Raw genomic sequence first — 21,901 nt, forward strand, 5'->3', positions numbered from 1 at the left:
CCCCGTTGGAATTGCTGGAGTTGGGTTTTGCACTTTTGTGACGGCATGGCTTTTGTTTCTAACTTCTGATTTACTTCTGACTTAGTTTGATTTTACTTGAAGGGTGCTCAGAAGCATCGCCCTTTGTCAGCCAGTGTGTCATATTGCAAATGTTCTTTTGTTTCATTAGGAGAAAAAAATCTTCAGATGATTTAAAGAACAGCCGCCGAAAGTTACTTCTTAAAACAGAAAACTGGCTCTCAGTTTGCATTCATAAAAGAAAATGGGCCCACATTCTCATTAAATTTCTCCCGAAAGTATTTATGGTAGTCTCGGGTAGACTTTTCACTCACACGCTTGTACTTAGAGCTGGAAAAATTGTTGCCAAGTATTTGCCCTATTTTAAAAATTCTTGATAATAACTATTTTACCCTCTTTTCTTTTTCCTTTTGATCAAAAACCCCAGGTTGGTACTGGGGAAATATGACTGTTAATGAAGCCAAAGAGAAATTAAAAGAGGCACCAGAAGGAACTTTCTTGATTAGAGATAGCTCGCATTCAGACTACCTACTAACAATATCTGTTAAAACATCAGCTGGACCAACTAATCTGCGAATCGAGTACCAAGATGGGAAATTCAGATTGGACTCTATCATATGTGTCAAGTCCAAGCTTAAACAATTTGACAGTGTGGTTCATCTGATCGATTACTATGTACAGATGTGCAAGGATAAGCAGACGAGCCCAGAAGCCCCCCGGAACGGCACTGTTCACCTTTATCTGACCAAACCGCTCTACACGTCAGCACCACCTCTCCAACATCTCTGTAGACTCACCATTAACAAATGCACCGGTACCGTCTGGGGACTGCCTTTACCAACAAGACTAAAAGATTACTTGGAAGAATATAAATTCCAGGTATAAGTGTTTCTCTTTTTCTAACCATGCCTCATATAGAGTATCTCCGAATGCAGCTATGTAAAAGAGAATCAAAACTTGAGTGACTGCTCTGGATAACTACTCGGAATTCTAAAAACAGCTGAAGCCAATATAATTTAAACGTGTGACGAGGTAGCTAGGTATTTAAAGTTCCCCCGAATATTTTTCACCCGAGTGATGCTTATCTTCCTAAGGCTAACCAAGACCAGTTGATGCTTTTGAGTTAAAAACAAAATGTCGTGAGTAAAGGCTGAAGGAACATTTGATCAGAATGCCTTGCCTTTCTGAGGTTCCTCTCTATTAGGTTGAAGGTGCAAGGCCCCGTAGTAGGGGAAGAACTGGACATAGGAGTACTGAAGAAGTGGAAGGAACCCAACTGGCCCAGGTTTAGCGTCAATTTTAGATGCCTGGTGATCAGAGCCTCCTGTAGGACATTTTCTCTTTTTGCATTCTTGATGTACCTAGGAGTTTTGTTAAACAGATCTGCTTGTGAGTATTTATCCGTTTTATGCAATTAATCAAATCAACCAAAAAAGTGACCATGAAATCCCATATTTGACTTTTTACTACATGTATGAACTCTTCTGATGTGAATGAGTACTGTAGTAATCCGTTTTAAGGTAGCCTTATTTTAGAAACATTTCAAACTGGTGCACACAGAAAAGACTCTGTCTTTTCCTTTAAGGCTAAAAGACAAGAATGTCATGCTCTACAGGTGCAACTCAATCCCTGTTAATAAAACCATGTAGATACAGACATTTGATCCTTTTAAGTAGCTGTGTCCCAACCTGTTGCCATTGACTTTTTTGGAAATGGCTGTAGAAATTTCCAAGTTGTCCTTGAATTGTCTAACCATGGACATCAGCAGTTGTCTCCCTTCTACCATGTAGAATACTTTGACTTAATTTTCTTCCAGATATAGGGGGATACCTGCCTGTTTTTTTCAAAGTGTTTATTTACTGCTGTTACTATTTGATTAGAATGTATTAAATAAAAAAAAAAACTTGACTTTTACAAGTTGCACTTATTACTTTGAATTGTAGAGAACGTACACGTTCATGGTAATAGACAGTTGCTGTAAAAACTTGCATCTCGTGACATAAACCAGATATTCAGCAGGAGCTAGGACATTACCTACCGGCCTCTGAAGTTCTGGGCCGCATTGGCCCTTTGCATTTTGGGAAGCCTGATGTGTAGAAAGTACAAGTACGGTCTAGTACAAATTGAGTAGGCATGACACGAATGCCCTGTGTGCTTCCGAAAATATGGTTTAGAAACTACAAAAATTGTGACACGTCCTAGTCTTTTATGGATTGAGTAGACATAATATAAAATAAAAATTAACAGTTTTATGGCTATTTATTTCCTGTCACACAGTATCTCATGACTGTTGTGGATGTACCTCTAAATTTTAGAGTCCGTACAGTATTCATTTTGCCACCTTAAAAAAAAAAATGTCCTGCATAGTTACATACTATGGTGTGTTACTGGGAAAGCAAACACCATAGATCATGAGTATGCCCCAAGTGAATTAGAAAATTGGGTTATAAATTAGAGTGAAATCTGCTGGTCGCATGTCATGATATTATTCGTATTTTCATGAAGCTCTTGAAGAACAGCTTTGTGCCTGGAAGGAAAACGTAACTGCATGTCTAAACAGCAGAGTCCAACACAAAAAGATCGCTAGGTGTGCCTTAGGAGGAATCTGTAGCCTAAAATTTAAAGATGAGCTATACTCTTGGGGTCTGGTCTGTAATGGGGACCTTTTCATTAGGACATTTAGATCCTGTGCTTTATTATTTATCCCTTTTCCCCCACTAACAACAGCTGTTTGGGGGATGGGGGGATGTTTGAGTTTTCTGGCAAAACTTCCACAGGATCAGTGGCAGGGGCTTTGGAATTTAAGGTCTTTTGCATTTCTGTTCTGATTCAAACTCTGATAACTTCTCACTGCTGAGAAGTTGGTGGGGTCCTGTGTTACTACTATGCAAAAACCAGAGGCTCGCAGAGACCTTTCTGGAGCGGGCTGTGGACCTATTGCCTTACATTTCAGTCTTCTAGTTCCAAGAGCGTTGTAAGCATCAGGGGACCGTCTTTTTTTCAGGCAGGAGTGTGGGGATTGTTTCACTGTGTTTTCTATTGTTGGGTTTGTTTGTTTGTTTTTAAATAATTACTAATACTGTCTGTTGAGTTTATTGTGTGCCAAGTTTTCACTAAGCATACATTATCTCAATCTTCCCACCGGCCAAATGAGCAAAGTTCCGTGATTACAGGAGGTGCATCTTCTGATTTGTAGTGCGGAGGCATTCCAGGAACATACTAGCCCTTTTTATTCCTGGAGAGGAATTACGAAGAGCAAATTGCTGCTATTTCTACATTGATCCAGACGAACAAGTTAGAACAGGCTATAAAAGGAACCCTCAGCCCTTTTTACTGCTGCCTCAACCGAAAAGTATGGGTACCTTAATTAACGTATTCTGTGGGATTCCACTCACTTTGGCCCCGGTGGGGTTTTTTTTCCTGGTGTGGAGATAAGTCAGGAGAGGGTTAACCTGTCCTTTTTGGTTGCTGGTAAATGCTGCCAGTTCCCAGTTGTTGGTAGCCCCATTCGAACCAAAAAAGTTAGGATGTACACTTGACTAAATTATCCTCAGCAGAGCCAGGAAAAGTAGCCAGTATCCTCTCCCTATGGTGGGCGCTTTGGGGCATTAGTGGGGGTGGAATGTATTATCTTTGTTACTGTATTGAAGACTACTCAGAACTTCTCTATCTCCATGGACTTAAAATATTTTGATGTGAGTTTCCACTCTGAGCAGATTTGAGGCGGTGGCATTTTTTCTATCCCATCATAGTGGGCTCTAGGGACTGCTTTTTAGGGACTGGGGTTTTTTTTAGAGCTTTGGGCAGTGGAGAAAAAGGCAGTTTAGCTTAGAAGCTGAGAGTTTTTTCTTGGCGTGTCAGTAAGAAAGTCTTGACTTCATAGTAATTATGTAATCCAAATAGGTAACAGAATGGGACAGTTGTTTGGAGTGTTTATTTTCTTGGGAAGGATTTTTTCTGCTTTTAGAAAATTGTACCCTGGTAGGAGGGTAGGAGACAGAGACGTCATCAAATAATCCCAGGGATAGAATGTCCTGAGACCAGGCCGTACCCTTCTTGGTTTAGGCACAGGATAGTGGGGGTTGAGAGACTGTGTGGTTCCATCTAACAGCTGGGCTGAGGCCTGGCCTGTCTTGTCTCTCGTCTCTGGGAGCAGGGTCTCCGTGAGCAGGTCTCCATTCTAATGCTTTGGATCAAAAAGGCTGTCATTCATTCTAGGCCTTTCATTTGACCAAGAGGCCTGTAACCACTCCCAATTTTTTATTTCCTAGAATTTTAAAGCTTGGAAGCACTTTACAGATCCTCTATTTTAGTTCCAACATTTTACTGAAGAAGAGTCTCAGACCCAGGGAAGTCAGGAGATTTGTGTGTATGCGTGAACACGCACACAAACATGCAACTTGGCAAATCGATTGCAGAGTTGGTATTTGAGCCCAGATGGTCTACGGTCGGCTTTAGTCTTCGTAAAAGCTGGACCCTTAGCGCCCTATGTGTGAATTGTCAGGATTCCTCTTTGCTACCTCGCAAGCCCCACGGTGCTTTTAACATCACATTTTTCTTCCCCTGAAAGTTGAGAGAGCGGGCCTTTGGAATGCTGGGTGGGATAATCCCAGTTCTTGGCTCCTTCCACCCCACCCTGGAGGAGGAAGCTCCTGCTGGTGCTCTTGAGGTCTTGGTCCACATGAGAATTCAGCATTAACTTTAACTCCTGCTACGTCTCTAATCTATTTGCTGTTTTAAAACCGAAAACCTGCCATCCACGCAGGGTTATGATCTCATTTGTGCCTCTGCCAGATGTGACTCACAGCCGTGGGTGCTCGGGTGACTCCCCACCCTCCTGTCCTCACCAGTGGAGCCCATTCTCTCTGTTGCCTGCACACGGGCATTAATGACACAGTTAATTCCTGCCTTCCTTTCTCCCTGTTGTGCCATCAGTTTGCCCTTTTAGCTCATCTGACGCAGCTCTGCCCAGCCTTATTTACTCCAATGAAAGAGGGCAATTATATTCTCCTTGAGCTGGGTAATCCAGTGATTGAGAATACCTGAAGGTTAAATCTGTCTCCAGTCTCTCTCGATTCCTTTCAGGCTGTGAAGCAAGGAGCCAGTGCTCCCCGCGCCACCCCCCCCCCCCAAAGCCACACTTTTGCTGTGTGCATGTTCTGTTTTGTTTTGTTTTTATTTTTAAGGTAAAGCATCAGAGGCTCCTTCTTCACTGTTAGATTGCACTTCATTTGAATGGAATAGAAATACCCTCTCCATCCCCCCTTCTGCTCACTTCCCTAAGAATGAGAATGAGTGAGCCTGTGATGGTTGTCTGGTTTTCTCTCCTCCTGCCTAGGTAGATTTTCTCACGAATTCTCACCTTCACGTAATTTTTTTTTAAAGATTTAATTTATTTATTTGGGAGAGAGAGAGAGAACAAGCAGGGAAACAGCCGAGGCAGAGGCAGGCTCCCCACTGAGTAGGGAGCCTAACAGGGGGCTTGATCCTGGGACCCCAGGATCATCAGGATCATGACCTGAGCCGAAGGCAGATGCTTAACCAACCATCTGAGCCACCCAGATGCCCCTCACGCTTCATGTGTTTTTGATTTTTCTAATTCTTCATCTCTGTGGCTGGAGTTCAGGTTCCTTAACTTTACTAACTGTAACTACTAACCAAAAGCCTCTGAAAGCCCTGGAATCCCAAGTGCTCGGGACAGTAAGGAAGCTGAAATCACAGAGTGAAGCTAGATGTTTCTTCCTCACTGCTTCAGGAGCCTCAGATCCGACATGTCCCAGAGAATGGGGTTCCCATCCGCAGACATTTCCCCGAGCCGAGCAGAAAGGGCCCTTGGAGACCACTGCCTCTCTGAGCTGCCTCCTCAGGGAGCAGGAGCACAGTCTGTGTAGCCCCATTCCTCTTGTGGTGCCGCCTCGGTAGAAACACAGGGAAGGGAAGGCAAGCCAGAGCGCTAGTGAGAGGGAAGGAACTGCTGCCAGCTGCCTTCCTCTTCCCTGGAAGCATAAGTACCACCCAAGGAGCCCCTTTCCTGTGGGAGAGAGAGTGAGACTTCATCACAGAACTTCATAAAACTTTTCTAAGTCTCCCCAGTTTCCAACCATGTAAAGATACAAATTTTATGGTTTGCTAAACGGCTTCCCCTCGTTAGTGTGCTATGCTTTTTCCTGTTTAGCTTTGGGGTCCAGAAAGTGGCTGTGATCTCTTAACACTCAGAAAAATATTTTCGATGTTGTTTGTACCCAGAGCAAGTCCCACGTTAACATCCCCTCTGCCGTCTTGATGAATGTGACCTTTCTTAGGTTTCCAACAGAGCTGCTTTCTCCCCATTTCTGTTTTCCAGACTGTGGCCATCAAGTTGGGATTTGGTCAGAAAATGTATCTTGCACATTCGGTGAGGGCATCTGCTTTCACTTATCTGCAGTAATACGGGGCAGAGAGAATGGGGATAATAGAAACCCATAAACACATTCTAGCTAATGGATTTGACTTCTATTCAATCTCCTTTGCTAGAACTACTGACAGAAAAATCAGCTGCTTCTCTGATCTCTCATTTTATTCCCCCCCCCCCCCACCAAGTCCATCAGGCAACGGGGGATGTTAATAAAGGACCTAGTGGCGAAAAGCTGGCAGGTGTGAGGAAGGGAAGGGGGCTGGAGAACCCCAGGGCCCGCCCAGGGCTCCTGAGTGCCCCATGTTAAAGCACTGTTGTGCCTGCTTGTCGGCTGTGCCAGTTCCCCATGCCCGACTTGGGTCCCGGAGGCAGGTGACCCTCGTTCTGATGTAAGGTCAGATGGTCCACAGGAGCCGACCACGACGTCACAACGCCTGTGTGGCTCACTTTGCTTCACCTGCTCACATAGGCATCTTCTCTCCCATCACCACCAGAAGGGTGAGCACAGTAGAAGATATTTTGAGAGAGAAAAAAGGCCACCCTCCCATCAACTTTTATTACAGTATATCGTGCTTGTTCTGTGCTGCTGCTCATCTCTTACGGTGCCTGGCTTATAAATTAGGGGCACCTGGGTGGCTTGGTCATGGAAGTGTCAGCCTTCAGCTCAGGTTGTGATCCCGGGGTCCTGGGATCGAGCCCTGCGTTGGGCTCCCTGCTCAGCGGGGAATCTGCTTCTCCCTCTTCCTCTGCCCCTGCCCCGTGTTCATGCTCGCTTTCTAATAAAATCTATAAAATATAAGAATAAAAATAAATAAATGTTATCATAGGTACGTAGGTATAGAAAGAAACAGTAGGGGATCCCTGGGTGGCGCAGTGGTTCGGCGCCTGCCTTTGGCCCAGGGCGCGATCCTGGAGACCCGGGATCGAATCCCACAGCGGGCTCCCGGTGCATGGAGCCTGCTTCTCCCTCTGCCTGTGTCTCTGCCTCTCTCTCTCTTTCTCTTTGTGAGTATCATAAATAAATAATAATAATAATAATAAAATTTAAAAAAAAAAAAAAGAAAGAAACAGTATACGTGGGGTTTGGTATTACCTGTATTTCAGGTGTCCACTCGGGCTCTTGGAATGCATCCCCCATGGAGAAGGGGGCCCATTATACTTAGGGATTTCGGGAGATAAATCATTATGGGTAAATCATGGGCAGATTGGAATTAGCCACGGTGGGAATAGTTGCACCACAGAAATTGGCAGACACAAAAAATTAGGCTTTTTTCCCCCTCCCTGGATGTCTGGTTTAACAACCGCTGATGAGGGTATTACATCCTCTATAACTGAGACCTCTCTAGGGTGAGATCAGTTTATTTGTGTCCTCCCTTGTACAAGTTCAGTGTTGAGAGAATAGGAATGAACAAATTGAGAAATGCATTAACAAAATAAACGTGCGGGGTTCCTCAGTGGCTCAGTCTGCCTTTGGCTCAGGTCAAAATCTTAGGGTGCTGGGATGGAGCCCCGCATCGTGGTCAGGCTCCCTGCTCAGCACTGAGTCTGCTTCTCCCTCTGCCTCCCCCTCCCTGCTCATGTGCTCTCTCTTTCTCTCTCAAATAAATAAATGGAATCTTAAAAAAAAAAAAAAAAGATCTGTGTACCAGTCCTACATTGAACTACATTGCTTCCTGGGCAGTCTCTTGATTCAGTATCTTTTCCTAGTGACACAGTAGTGTCTGCAGGTATTCTTGTAGAGTTAGGATGGGAGGAACAGGACATTCTCAAAGCCCTGTTACTAACATTTAAATACCATTTTCAGCTCTAACAGATCAGGGTCTCTTTTTCGCTTCTAGCTTCATTCATTCACTGATTCATTTCATTGTTTAGTTTCCTTCCTTCTTTCTTTCCTCCATCCCTTCTCAACCTGCTTTCCTCTTTCTCCCCTTTATTGCATGCCTGCTGTATTATTCATGAGGAATACAAAAGAATAAAAAACTGTTCTTGCATGGCTGAGCTCTTATAGCCCAGGGGAAGAGATGGAGAGGAGAGGAAGGAACACTTAGTAAACAATCTCGTATGTTCTATGGCTTGCACTGTCCATTTAATCCTTGCAACAGACTAGGAAGGTACGTATTTCCCCACGTGTTTAACATGAAACTGAGGCTTGGAGAAAGAACATAGCTTAACCAGGAACTGGTGAGATCATGACTTGAACCCAGGTTTTTTTGGGCTCTGAAGCCCAGATCTGTGTCTCGATATCCCATATTGCCTCGGAGCTTAAATTCTCCTAAGGGTTTATTGTCAAATGCCACGCTAAAAAAAAAAAAAAAAAAAAAAAAAGCCACGCTAAAGGCAATAATAGTTACATGTGGACACGGTGCCATCACCCTGCCTTGAGGGGTTCGAGGAGACCTCGGAGGAAGGTGCCTTGAGTCTGCTCATTAAAGGGTAGCAAGGAGTCTTTAGATTCCCTCATCGAGAAAGGTGTTTCTCTGAAAGTGGGAGAGGAGAGTAGGGAGCGAGTTGGGGTAGATCTTGTAGATCTTGATAGGTTGGAATTTATCTGGAGGGCAATGGATAAAAGCCTTTTTTTTTTTTTTTTAAGATTTTATTTATTCATGAGAGAGAGAGGAGAGACAGAGACACAGGCAGAGGGAGAAGCAGGTTCCATGCAGGGAGCCTGATGTGGGACTCGATCCCAGGACTCCAGGATCAGGTCCTGGGCTGAAGGTGCTAAGCCGCTGAGCCACCCAGCTGCCTAGATAAAAGCTTTTAAATGGGGAGTAAGGATATCATCCCTCTGGAGCCCCTTTGGAAAACATCCTGGACCGGGCAGGGGTGGAGTTATGGGGACTGGGTAGGTGTGGGGAGGAGAGGAGACAAGATGGGGAGAAGATGGGGAGGGGTGCAGATGTCGACTCTCTTCCTTGCCTGCAGGCTCACGAGTGCCCTGGAGTGCCCTGGCGCTGGGGCCTGAGGGCCTGCAGATGCCTCCCTCTCCCTCTCTCTCTCCCTCTCCCTCCCCTCCCCCTCTCTGTCTCTCCCTCTCTCGCTCGGGGTGGCTGGCTTCCATACCCAGCAAGTTGGGGGACTTGCCATTCCAGTCTCAGGAAGAAGGAAGGGGGTGCAGTAGTGGGAACTGCCACTGTAATTGGGGTGCAGGACTGCAAGAGCCCCTGGCTCAGGGGGTCCCCAACATGCCAAGTTCGACCCCTCACTGCTGACAAAACCCAAAGGTGCAGACAAAGGTGACGAAGCAAGAAGGGGATTTGCTTCCTTGAGGCCAACACCACCGCCAGGACAGTGGCCTAACGTCTCAAAGACTGCCTTCAGAGTGCCAAGAACAAGAAGGCTTGCAGGTTTCTAGAAGGAAAATGTGGGAGAAAGGTCAGTAGGTACACGTGCATGGGCAGCAGAAGTCAGGCCGAGCGTTGTCTTGCGGCCCATCACGCGGTGTCCGCCTGGTCCTTAACTGTTCGGGGGTTGTTTCTGTTCCCGTCACAGGACCCGTTGCCTGCAGGGTCTTTGGCTGAGTTCAGACATAAGCTGGAAAGAACGTAATCAATTAGAAAGTGTGGGCGGAGGTCAAGATGCAGTAGCTTTCAGGACTGGCAAAACTTGGGACCCATTTCTGGTCGCTTGACCTGAAAGCAAACACTGAATCTCTTAGGGCCTCTGTGTCATCTGGAAAATGAGAAGCTTGGCACCCTCCTGCTTTTTGATGCCTTCCAGGGACGCACCCCAAGTGCGTAGATGTGAGCGCAGTCTCTCTCCCAGTGGGGTGGGAGCGGCCCCAGGAGAGGCGAGCTCCTCATCTCTGTGGAGTCTCAGTTTCAACATAAATTATAGTGTAGATTTTACCTCTGCACATCATCATATATTTCATTTATTTTGAAAAAAATATATAATAACTTCCTTTTAACTGTGGACTTTTTCACAGCTGGAGTCGACTGATTCCATTTTTATCCTGGTCAGTTAGAAGCATTGTATGTTTTCACCTGGCTGTCAGTCTTTGAGGGGACCCTGTCATCAACGACTTTGAATTTGGGGCTTTGGATCTTGGTTGCGATGGAGAAACAGGAATGATGTGTGTCATCTATGACCGCACTAACTCTTTGGATACATTTTCTAGATCAAGGGACCTGGACAGCTGTCTTTGCTCCCTGACCAATGTCAGAGATGTGCTCCTAGAAAATCGTGGGCAAAGGATGTGTTTTCACAAGTCATTTTCCCACCTACGTAGATTATTCTCTTTTTTGATTGATCCCCAGTGGACAAGGAAACCACTGGCCTTTATTTTTCCTTTTGTCAAGAAGTTCAGTCAAAAAAGGAAGAAAAAAAGAAGGAAAAAGCAAAAGAAAAAACCTGCAAAATACTATTGGAATCTTGGATTCTTTGGTAACATGAAAAGAATCTTGGAGTATGATTGACCCTGCCCCAATCTGTCCATCTTGCACATTTGGATTTTCCTGCATCTGTTTTAAAGTGGGGCACACCTTTGATCTTGATAGCCTAGGAAGAAGGGGGTGTGCAGCTGCCACAGGTGGGAGTACATCAGGGGGCTCAGTAATGATTGAGTGCTGAGCACCATGAGATGCAGCTTGAAACTGCACTTAGTAGGCCAGGGGATTTGTTATGGTCGGAGTATGCCGATGAGGTGGCCCTTCCCTCATAAGCCAACTCTTGGGTTTCCAGGGGATTGGAAAAAGCTAGAACATTTAGCCCTGCACTTGATGCTTTACAGATAGGACCTCATTTAGGGCTCCCAACAAACCTTTGAAGTAGATTCTGTTTTTATCTCTATTTTAGAGATAAGGAGATGGACACATGGAGGGATTTAGTGCCTTAAGAGGCAGAGCTAAGATTTGAACTCAAGCCAGTATGATTCCCAAATCCATGCTTTAATTCACTCTTCCATCCTTTTTCTGCAAGCTTCCAAATGCTGTTAAGCTCTAAGGGCTCCAGCCAGCATGTACCTCAGTGATGTACGTGAGGCCATGTAGCTTCTAGTCACAGGTAGTTAATAGCAAGAAAGCTAGGACCCTGTCTGCCCAATTTGTAATTAGGGCATTTTTGGGTCTTTCATCAACAAGATATGCCCAAGCCCTGAGCACCAGCTGGGGAAGATCCAGAGGCTCTACACCTTCTTCTCCCTTTTTCTGTTCTCTTTTAGGTCTCTATCTCGGGGCAGCCATAACACATGGTCTCATCCCTCTCATCCTTCCCTTTTCTCTGGAGGTGAACGAGATGAATAACATGTCAGTCATAAGAAGCTAGGTTATGCTGCAAAACAAACGACCCCACGCTCTCAGTGGCACAAAACAGCGACGGTTTCTATCTAACAGATCTCTCTGCACAGACAGGTCTGTGCATATTTTCTGTAACACCCCTCAGGTGTCACAAGGGGGACTCCTAAGTCATTTTAGAACCCAGGCTGCCAAAGCAGTCACCTCCTAAAATGTGGCTGGGATGCCGGACCAGTGGAAAAGGAGAAAGTCAAGGATCTCTCGTTGGTGTTTAAATGCCCTGTCAACTTCTCTCCACTCATCGGCCAGCACTCTGCAGAATGGTGCCACCCAGACACTAGGGGGCCAGGGAGTCCGGCCCTCCCCTGTGCCCAGGAGGGGGAGAAAACCAAAAATATTTGGTGAGCAACAATAATAACCCAACATATACCAAGCCATATAAAGTTTGCTCCCTTGTTTTTTTGTTTTTATTTTTATTTTTATTTTTTTATTCTATTTTGGCTAATTCGACCTCAGGTAACCTTTATAGGACACGTATAGCCTCTTGAATTCCATTCCTCCTTCCACTTTGTCTTCCAAAAGTTTTTTCAAGTACTGCAAAATAGCTTCTCTCTTTCCTTTGTGTGAGCCAAAAGGAAACAGTCTTCAGTCTTGAAGTGAAATTATACATACTAAAGAGCCGGGGCTACCAACCTCAGAAGCTCCCCAAGTCACCAGGAGTTCCTGCTGATCTTCATAAATCTCTCTCTGGACTTCCTCACCCTGCTAAAATTAAACCTGTCTTTTCTCCAATGTCAATATTCAGGATAAATGGTGTTCACGTTCACTCCTCCTGCTTACTGTTTTGTTTAATTGGCTATATGACAATAGCTCTGAACCGTATTTCCATCGAACATGGAGACATTCAGGCCCATGACAAATCAAGTGGACTTTGTGAGAAAATTGGACACTTTCTTACTAATTTTAACTCACTTCTGAGGGAAACTGTATTCTAAATTCCAGACAGTGGGTTTGCAAACCTTGTTTTAGAATGCACCCTCTTTCCAGCGTGAGTCTTTTTCTGTAGCATCCTTATCATAGTCCATACTAGAATAAATGCTGTGTGTTAATGGACAATTAAACTCTGCTGCATTCGTCAGTTAATAGCTTTGAAATATTAGCATATGTACACGTACTTGATTTAAAATTTCATGAACACAATTTTTCCTTCATTCTCCATTTTTTTTTCCTGCATTCACCCAGCTCAGGAACTGTAGCGTTATCTCTTTCTTTTTTCTTTTCTTTTCTTTTCTTTTCTTTTCTTTTCTTTTCTTTTCTTTTCTTTTCTTCTTTTTTCTTTTCTTTTCTTTTCTTTCTTTTCTTTTCTTTTTCTTTCGATTTTATTTATTCATGAGACACACACACACACACACACACACACACACACACACACAGGCAGAGACACAGGCAGAGGGAGATGCAGGACCCATGCAGGGAGCCCGACATGGGACTCGATCCTGGGTCTCCAGGATCAGGCCCTGGGCTGAAGGCGGACCTAAACCACGAGCCACCAGGGCTGCCCCTCCCTCTTTATATTTATCTTTCTCATTTATTTAGTCCTTCATTCACTCAGTCATTCATCAGGTATTTACTGAGCATCGGATGGAGCCAGACAATAGGGAGGGTCCAGCAGAAGGTTCAAAAACACAGTCTCTGCCTCCAAGGGATTCTGGGTGGTGGCAAGACACCCAAGCCAGCAACTACAGGGCAGTAAGAGAATCCCCACAGTGAGGTATGTACAATGGGCAGTGGAAGCAGAGAAGAAACACCTGGGTTTGCTTGAAGACACCAGGGAAGGTAGCAGGAAGGAGGCAGCTTTTGACCTGGCCCTGACAGAAAGGGTTGGCCGAGCCGCAAGCAGAGGGAGGGACTTCCAAGAGTTGGGAGAGATGCCCAAGTTGGTGAGCAAAGAACAGAGCACCAAGGATGTTGTTTGCCTTTCAGAAACATTTGCATTTTCCCTCAGGCAGTGAGGGAAGCTATGGAAGACTTCGGACCTGGAGAATGATAGCATCAGATGTGGTGGCAATGTGGACGCTGGTCTGGAGGGGCATGCCCCTAGACGTCAAGGCTTCTTAATCTAGCCCCTGGGCTTGCAAGAGATCCCTAGATAGAATGCTTGGGATCTGTGAACTTGGATAGGAAGATTTAAAAAATGACATTGTTTTTGTCAGTAATGTCTAACTGAAATCAAGCATTTCCTTCACATATCAATCTAGGCAACAGATCACAGTAGAACCAGCCGAAGACATGAGTTTACCACCAAGAGAAATCAGGTGTTTTCATATTACATGTATTATATGTTATATAGATATCACATCTCAGTTGCTGCAGGTGTCTCAAGATACCCTTTACATTTTTCACTAAAGTGAAATTACTGTAGCCATTTGAGACCCACAGTGACATCTTGTCATTCAACGCACTAATAAAAAACATATGTTATTATGTCACAACTTTAAAAAATTTGTTATGTCCATTTTAATAGAAGTCATCTTTTGTGAGCTGCATAATTTTATAAATATATAATTAAAATTATTATAATCATTATAATTTAATGGTGCATTAAAAATGCATATGATTTAAAGGCAACGTTCCGAGAAGGGGTCCAGAGTCCCCTTGCTGGACTGCCCACCTGGTCAAAAAAGGTCAGAACTCAAATACCCGGAAGGGGATTGTGAAGGGGTTCGTTCAGCCTGAAGCAGTGGTGGGGAGGAGGGGAAGGAGGAAGAATTTGTGGGAGATTCTAGAGACAGCAGGGTACTTGTTGATAGATGGGGGACCTAAAGGCAGAGGGACAGATCTACACACACCCTACTTCCCCCATCAGGTTTCTGGCTAGAGCAGAATTCTTCCTATTGCTTGTCACATCTGTCCCTTCCTTTCCACCCCTAAGGTTGCTCAACTCTCAAACCTTTATTAATGCCATACATGTGGCAAGGTTTGAAGAAAATAAAGCAGTGCAGAAAGACATAATGAAAAGTAACTACCACTCGGTCCCCCTCCTCTCCACCTGCCAATCCTACAGTCCTTTGAACCCTTGCAGTGTTATCCTCTCTAACTAGATGGCAAATTCTCTGCAGGAAAGTGCCTTGTAATCCCCACTGTGTTTTTCATGTTAGATGTTGAATGAAGGATAGGTTCCCAAGGCATTTCTTCTTTTGAGGTCACCGTGTACATCATCTATGCCATACTCTAGTTGCGCACATTTTACAGACCGTGTCATTCTAGGAAATTGGCCTTTTTACCTAAATTCCCATGTTTTCTGCCATTTGACTTCATATAAAATAACACAGAATGTGCAAATAAAAATTTCATTACTCGGGCGTTCTGGTTGTTTCTGTGAAAGTGAGTTTAGTGTGACAGTGAGTTGAATAATCCTACCTAATCTCAAACCAGAAATTGAGAAGGCAGATTTGAAATTTGCACCCATTCCTCCACGTGGGAAGGGGTGGGGGTGTTGTTACTTGGCTTGGTAGTGGAGGTTGATTCCAGTGTCGGTGTCCTTGTAGACTGCAGATAGAGTTGCAGCTGAGCATTTGATTGGCGGGCTGAAATTCCTCGCTATGCTTCTTGTGAGGTCCAGCAATGTATAGTTTTGTGGTCTGATGTATTTTGATGGTTGCCAGATAAAATTGATGTCTGGCACTTTTTCTAAGAAAAACACATTTAGACGTTTCCAAGTTGATTTGTAGGAACTTAGTGTTATTAGAATTTTGTGGCAGAACTTTTTCTCAAGTGGCAGAAGAAATAAAGGAACTTTAGTTTTGAGGGCTGTTAACAGCACGTTCCATTAGTTGCCAAAGCTGAGAAAGTTGACAAGGTACTGGATTGTTAATATGGATTTATGGCAAAAATAAGCAACTATCTGGACTTTTAAGAGTTACTGATGCAGTAAAATACAGTTTTAGCTACTGATCCTAGATGAGCCCCTAAATTTTTAGAAAAAGGTACATTCCCCCCCCCCCTTATTTTCTAGATAACGTTTCTCAACCCAATAACTAGAGAGACTACTTTGGGGTTAACCTTGAGATGTGTTTGCTTACTGTTCCTGTTTTTTTGAGGGAGGGAGAGCAGGGTTTGGGAGAAAAGGACTATGGAAAAGTTAGCCCTCCAATTTGTACATGAAAATCACAGTCCTTTTCTTCATCTGTGAAGAGCAAGTTAGAGCCGATTAGCGCAGAAGAGATACTACCTGAGAATGCAAGGAGTTAATTTTTCTTTAAACATACTGGCTTCTCCCTCAACACTGACTGGCTGGGTAACAAGTCTTTACTTGTTGGCACTGCCGTGAAGCCTCACAACACTCTGGGAGCAAAGTGACTATTTTTTTTTAATGTATTATTCAAATATAATCACGGTGGAGGAAATTTTCATATTTGGAAGACCTATTTAGGCCAGAGACCTTCAGAACCCACCCACCCCCAACCCCCCCCAAGACATTTAATGAGCAGGTTCAAGAAAACATCAGAAGAGACAACTCGGGGGAGAATAGGGGTAAACACCGACCCTCGCCGCGACAGGCTGACTGCGATTTCTGTGCACGACTCGCCCCGTAGGTATTTCTAGGAACCAGCCAGAGGAGCGCGGAAAAAGACGGGGAGGAGAAGGAAGTGTGTGTGTGTGTGTGTCCGTCCGTCTGTCTGCGGGAGGAGGAAGCTCGGCGGCGACGCTTTGCCTGCTCTGTTCCCGGGAGCTTCCGAGCCCGGGGGCTGCAGGGCAGGGCCGGCCCGCTCCGGGCCCCTCGTGCACCGGGCTCCGACGCGATCCCGCCGGGCGCCGCCGAAGGATCCAGAACGCGCCCCTGGTGCGGAGCCTGCTGCTTGCAGCGCGGAGCTCGCCCCCGCCTCCCGGGGCTCCCGGGGCTCCCGCTGCTCCTGCAGCGTCCGGGAGACCCGAGCCCCGCAGCCGCCCGCCCAGCGCCCAGCACCGAGCGCCCAGCACCGAGCGCCCAGCACCGAGCGCCCAGCACCCAGCGCAGCGCGCGTCCGAGCCCAAGGGCTGCGGCTGCGGCGCGGGGCCCTGAGAGGCGAGGCCGTGCCTCCCGGCCCCTGCACCTAACGGGTTAACCTGGGCTCAGCCTCCGTCCTGCCGGGCGGGCAGGGGGCTCCCGGGGGCTACGGGAGCGTGGGTTCCCCTACGTGGCCGCCTTAGCCAGTTCTTGATTATGCCGAAAGCAGCAGCGTGGTTGGTGTGACCAGGATTAGAAATCGAATCGCTTCGGAGGCATAGGAAGTGAAACGTAAAATTGCCAGCCTCCTCTCCAGAGGTCACCATGGTTAAAAGCTGCTTTTTTTGTCCTTGCAGAATTGTAAAACGCAAGCCAAGCATATATTTAAGTCGGTTCTTTAAAAGGCACAGATAATAGAAAAAAAACAAAACAAAACAAAAACAAAAGGCACAGATAATATATATTATGCCTGCTGCTCTGCTGTTGGATTTTTCTTTTCTTTTCTTTTTTTTATTGTAATATCTGGGATCTCTCCATATCTGTATGGCATGGCTTCATAGCTCTTGTAACAAAAAGCCCAACCACATTGCTTTTGACATCCGCACAATATTCCATCCTAGGACTGCACCATCCCTGATTGAATGGATCCCTTTCCAGTGGGTACAATTAAGATTGTCTCCAATTTTCTGCTATTACAATGATGCAGGGAAAAAATCTCTCTGTCAACATTGCCCTGTGCTTATGGGAATATATATGTTGAGTGTATTTCTAGCAGTGGAATTTTAGGGCCAAAGGATTATGTGCATTAACATTTTAGTAGATACTTCCAAATCATATTCCAAAAGGGTTGCACTGAATAATATTTCAGGCTTAAGTAACTTACAGTCTTCTCACTTATAAGCACATTTGAGGATTTTCCTTTAAATATTGTTAATTTTTAAACAGCATTATTTAGTATTGAGACCAAATGAGCTTGTTCATTTGCTAATTAAATGACCTGGAAATTAAATTTCCATTCCAGAAATTATGTCTCTGGTATGTTTAGTGCTCTGCCCTGGGGCCTTTAGAACCAGCCAGAGGCCTGGCCCAGCACCCAGTTTGAGAACCTCAGACCCAGCCTGACCAGAGACATCCAGAGCTAGGGAGCACGCAGGTGGTTTCATGCTGTGCCTGTAGCTCCAGTTAAAACAATGGACTGTCTTGAGAAATCTTAGGGCAGAATCAGAGAAACTCTTTTTTTTTTCCTTTTTTAATGTGTCACAATATCACCTTCGATTAGTTCTGTTCAAAAGACATTGACTAAGCACAGCCATGGTACAAAGTTCCTTCTGAGACAAGCCTGTCGTCCCTCCTCTCTATCCTCTTACCAGTTTTCTCTCTTCTTGCTTTCCCTTGTATTTGCTTCTCTGCATACCAGCCACTTACCGTCTTTGCACCCACTGGTAATACCAGAGAACCGGACAACTGATTGCTTTCCTGCAACTAATAAGTGGTTCTGGAGAGGGAAATAATTTTAAGTGTGGTTCTGACCACAGTGATGTGACTCTGTATCTTGATTCTATAAGCCCCCTTTTCCCCGCCATGGGGTATTTGCTCTTCTTATGACTTCAAATGCCTGAAGTGGTCCACCGACACAGAAATACTTCATTTCTTATTTTTAATTTAAGGTTTTGATAGTTAAAACCTATTACAGATGAAACCAAGATATAACCAGATACCCAGATACAAGCCATGATTAAAAAAACTTGTGGTTCAAGTTGCTATTAAGTTGGTATGTAAGTCTTCACTGTAGCACCCCAAAATACCTTTTAGATCATAGCCGACTCTTTGGGAATCACAGAATTTTCACACGTGTTTTGTTTCTGTTTTTTTTTTTTTTTCACAAACGACATGCTTATTTGGAAAATGACCCCTTTGAAACACAACTCACTTGCCCTCAAAAGTCATCTTAAACAAAGACACAGTCACATCAGAATAGGATCTAGGTGTCAGCAAGAAGGAAAAACAAACAAACTGAACTACATTAAAATAGCTTTCCCATTTCAGGTCGAGCCTCTGTGGCTCTGTAAGCAACTCCACCACCATACAGAGACTTATGCCTTAAAATAAAGGAAATAAACCAACAGGCATAGAAAGCCTCCCTAATTAAAACTCCTAATTTCAAACTCTTAATTTCCCAGCAACACATTGGAAGCCAGCAGGAAGAGAGAGGAGGTGAAATGTGTTGTTCCAATGTTGTCCCTAAATAGAATGTTCTTTACAACTGGCAGGAAGCACCTGGGAGATTATTTGCTTTGGAAATTTGGAAATAAATTGTTTTGAAATAAGAAGGGAGAAATAAATTGGGTTCTAAGGTTGGATGCTTTTAACATTTTCACATACATACATTTTTATAATATGAATTCTAAGGGCAATGGATTCAAATTAATAATATATTTAAATTTAAGGAGAGATGCAGAGACTGCTAGGATAGGAAATTGAGATAGGAAATTTTAGCTAAACTGCATCTCCTTCTCTCATTTTGACTAAAATTGACCTTCAATATTATAGTACTTTCATTTTTACAACTCTTTACATATTCTGTAAAAAAGCTTAAAAGTGAAACAAAGATGTTTCTTAACTATTATAATTCCTACTGTCCAACTCTTACAACTTTTTAAGTCCATGAAGACTTTAGAAGATATTCTTTACCAAATCTATCCTTTATTTAACAACTTACTGATAGAGTTGATGTGATTTTTTTCCATTTTTATTTTCCATAAGAAGAAATAATCTGGTTCCTTTTATTATTTTTATCTTGCTTCTTTATATGTAATTCTATTTTTATTTTGTAGTTAATGTGAAATTAATTCATTGTAGAGAATTCTGTTGCTCTGAGAGCTGATAATATGAATACATATTTGCTCACATTGCTAGAAAGAATGTTACATAAGGGAGTTGGTGGAGGAATGAGTTCTCGAACACTGGGAGTTAAGGGAAAAATTAGTACTTGTAGGTCATTAATATTTTTGTTTTAAATAAAAATTAAAAAAGAATCTCACCATTATGTAACCAGTACTTTAAGCAAATTTTACTACATTCTGCTACTATGTCAAATTGAATAAGCCAACCAGAAACACAGACTACCGATTCTTCTTGTCAGCAATACTTTAAAAGTAGAGATTTATTGAGGGTTCTTTTATTACCTTGACTTCATTACTTTTGCAAAATATTTGATGGGTATTAAACTTAGATTTACTAGTGTACTTAAAACCTTGTCAAAATGAAACAAGCACTTTTTGTCATAAGTATTATTGATTTAAAAGCATTTGTGAGGCGGATGGCTATGCTTTTGGAATCTCACTCATTGCTGAAAATAAAATATGCTCAACCTTTTTTTTTTCTTTTTATAATAGACGCATATTTTACTGATTCCAAGTAACTTTAGGAAAACTTCACATATTTTTACTAATTTTTGTGATTTAGTTCTAAAAATGAGTTGTATTTTAGATTGCTCCCTTTTTTAGCTACCTGATTTATGTATTTCTGCAGACACGGAGCAGACCCTGTCACTATAAATTCATTTGAAAGACTAATTCTTTCTAAATTCTTTGTTGTTCTGATTTCAGAATTTCAAGTGGGTTTGTTGTCAACTTTAATGTACCTTTTGAGAATAAATTGAGTCTCCAATTTCTTACGTGTGTGTGTGTGTGTGTGTGTGTGTGTGTGTGTGTGTGCTTCTGGAGCTGGAATGCTCTTCTTCCGCCAACTGAAAGCAGAGCCTGATCCTTCTCTTCTCAGAGACTCAATCGCTTTTCAGTAGTTTTAAATTTAGTTCGTGACCAAAGGAAAAAGAGTGCCTTCATTTTTCTTTCTAATTTTGAACAGCCACAATCTATAGTCTTGCAATAGCCTTTGGGAACTTGAAGCATATGGCTATTTTTGGCTTTGTGTCTGGTCAACCTGATAGGGTCTATATTCTTTTGGCATTGAATGTGTAATTATGTCCTATTGTAGTCTGTGGGTTTACACAAACAAAATAAGTCATTTTATTTTCTATTCTTTTCCTTTTTTCTTCTGGTTGAGTCTCCCAACTACTTTCTAATAACAAATAGAGGGTGTAGGCAGTTAAGGTACTTTGCCTCACTCCTGTCTTCATCCCCTATCTCTACTTATCCACAACTTACTGTTTCTCCATAACAACCTTTATACTTCACCCAACACAAAAAAGTGGTTATATGGTTGGACGGCATCAAGCAAAGGAGGGTCCTAGGGACAAATAGTGAACATATTTGGATTTATTTCACAGTTAATAGGCTGTGTTTCTTGACTTTTAACCGCACTTTTACTGTGCTGTGTGCCAAGTTTTATGCCAAGCACTTTGCATGCATTATTTGATTTAAACACCATATGTGGCATATATTGACACTGTCCCCATTTTGCAGAAGAGGAAACTGAGGCTTAAAGAGTTTGAAGTAGAAGGCCATCCCTTTACTAAGTGATGGAGTTGGGACTTGAGGCAAGTTTATCCTGTTTTAATATCTGGGATCTGCAACTATGCTATGCAGCCTGAGTTGCTCACTAGGGAGTCAGTGTTAGATCAGCATCCTAAGGAAGGGCTACATTTGTTGATTTGATTATTCAAAGAAAACTGCAGCTTCTGTAGGCCTCCCTGTCCTGTCCCATACATCACCTACCAAAAATGGCTTTTCTTTTTCAGGGCCTTACTTGTCTCATCTGTCAAATAGAAATTATATTGTTGGGTGGGCTGCATATTTCCCTTTTTATAAAAAATAACTATGAATTCACAGAAGTTGTGAAGGTAGCACAGAGAGGGCCAGAGAGGACCTGTATACCCTTCACCCAGTTTCCCCTGGTGATTACATCTTATGTAACTGTAGCACACGCAGACCACAAAACTGATGTTGGTATAAAGTGTATGATTCTATGTGATTTTATTACCTGTAGGTCATAACCAGTACCAGGAGCAGGATAAAGAACTTTTCAGTTACCACCAAGAGCTCCTATTTATAAGCACTTCCCCCATGCTCCCTTTCAAAACCCTGACAACTACTAATTTGTTCTCTATCTCTGTCATTTTGTCATTTCAAACCTCTTTGAAGCACATAATTGTGTTTTCATTATGAACTATCTTAGGAAAGCACAATACTTATATATACTCAGATTTAACAACACAGATTTAATAAACGTTGTGTTGTATTTCTTTCACAACTTAAAAAAAGTCAGATTGATTTTAAAGCATTTTTGTTCCACTCTCCAATCCTATTGACT

General features: G+C 43.3%; 1 protein-coding gene across 4 annotated transcripts in view; it reads left to right on the forward strand.

Moving 5' to 3' along the window:
* SOCS2 (suppressor of cytokine signaling 2) overlaps positions 1-21,901 on the forward strand; it is a 76,820-nt gene that overhangs the window by 2,613 nt on the left and 52,306 nt on the right. For 2 of the 4 annotated variants that reach the window (XR_011994906.1, XM_072724576.1), the window contains exon 3: positions 446-897. Coding sequence is in view for 3 of the 4 variants with exons in the window: in XM_072724576.1 (XP_072580677.1) it covers positions 446-897 (452 nt within the window). In the remaining variant the exon portion in view is untranslated. Of the gene's footprint in view, positions 1-445; positions 1,936-11,570; positions 12,765-21,901 lie in introns of those variants that run through there. The other 2 variants (XM_072724577.1, XM_072724578.1) reach the window with 2 other exon arrangements.

The sequence above is a fragment of the Vulpes vulpes genome, chromosome 10 (assembly GCF_048418805.1).
Source record: "Vulpes vulpes isolate BD-2025 chromosome 10, VulVul3, whole genome shotgun sequence".
Lineage (NCBI taxonomy): Eukaryota > Metazoa > Chordata > Mammalia > Carnivora > Canidae > Vulpes > Vulpes vulpes.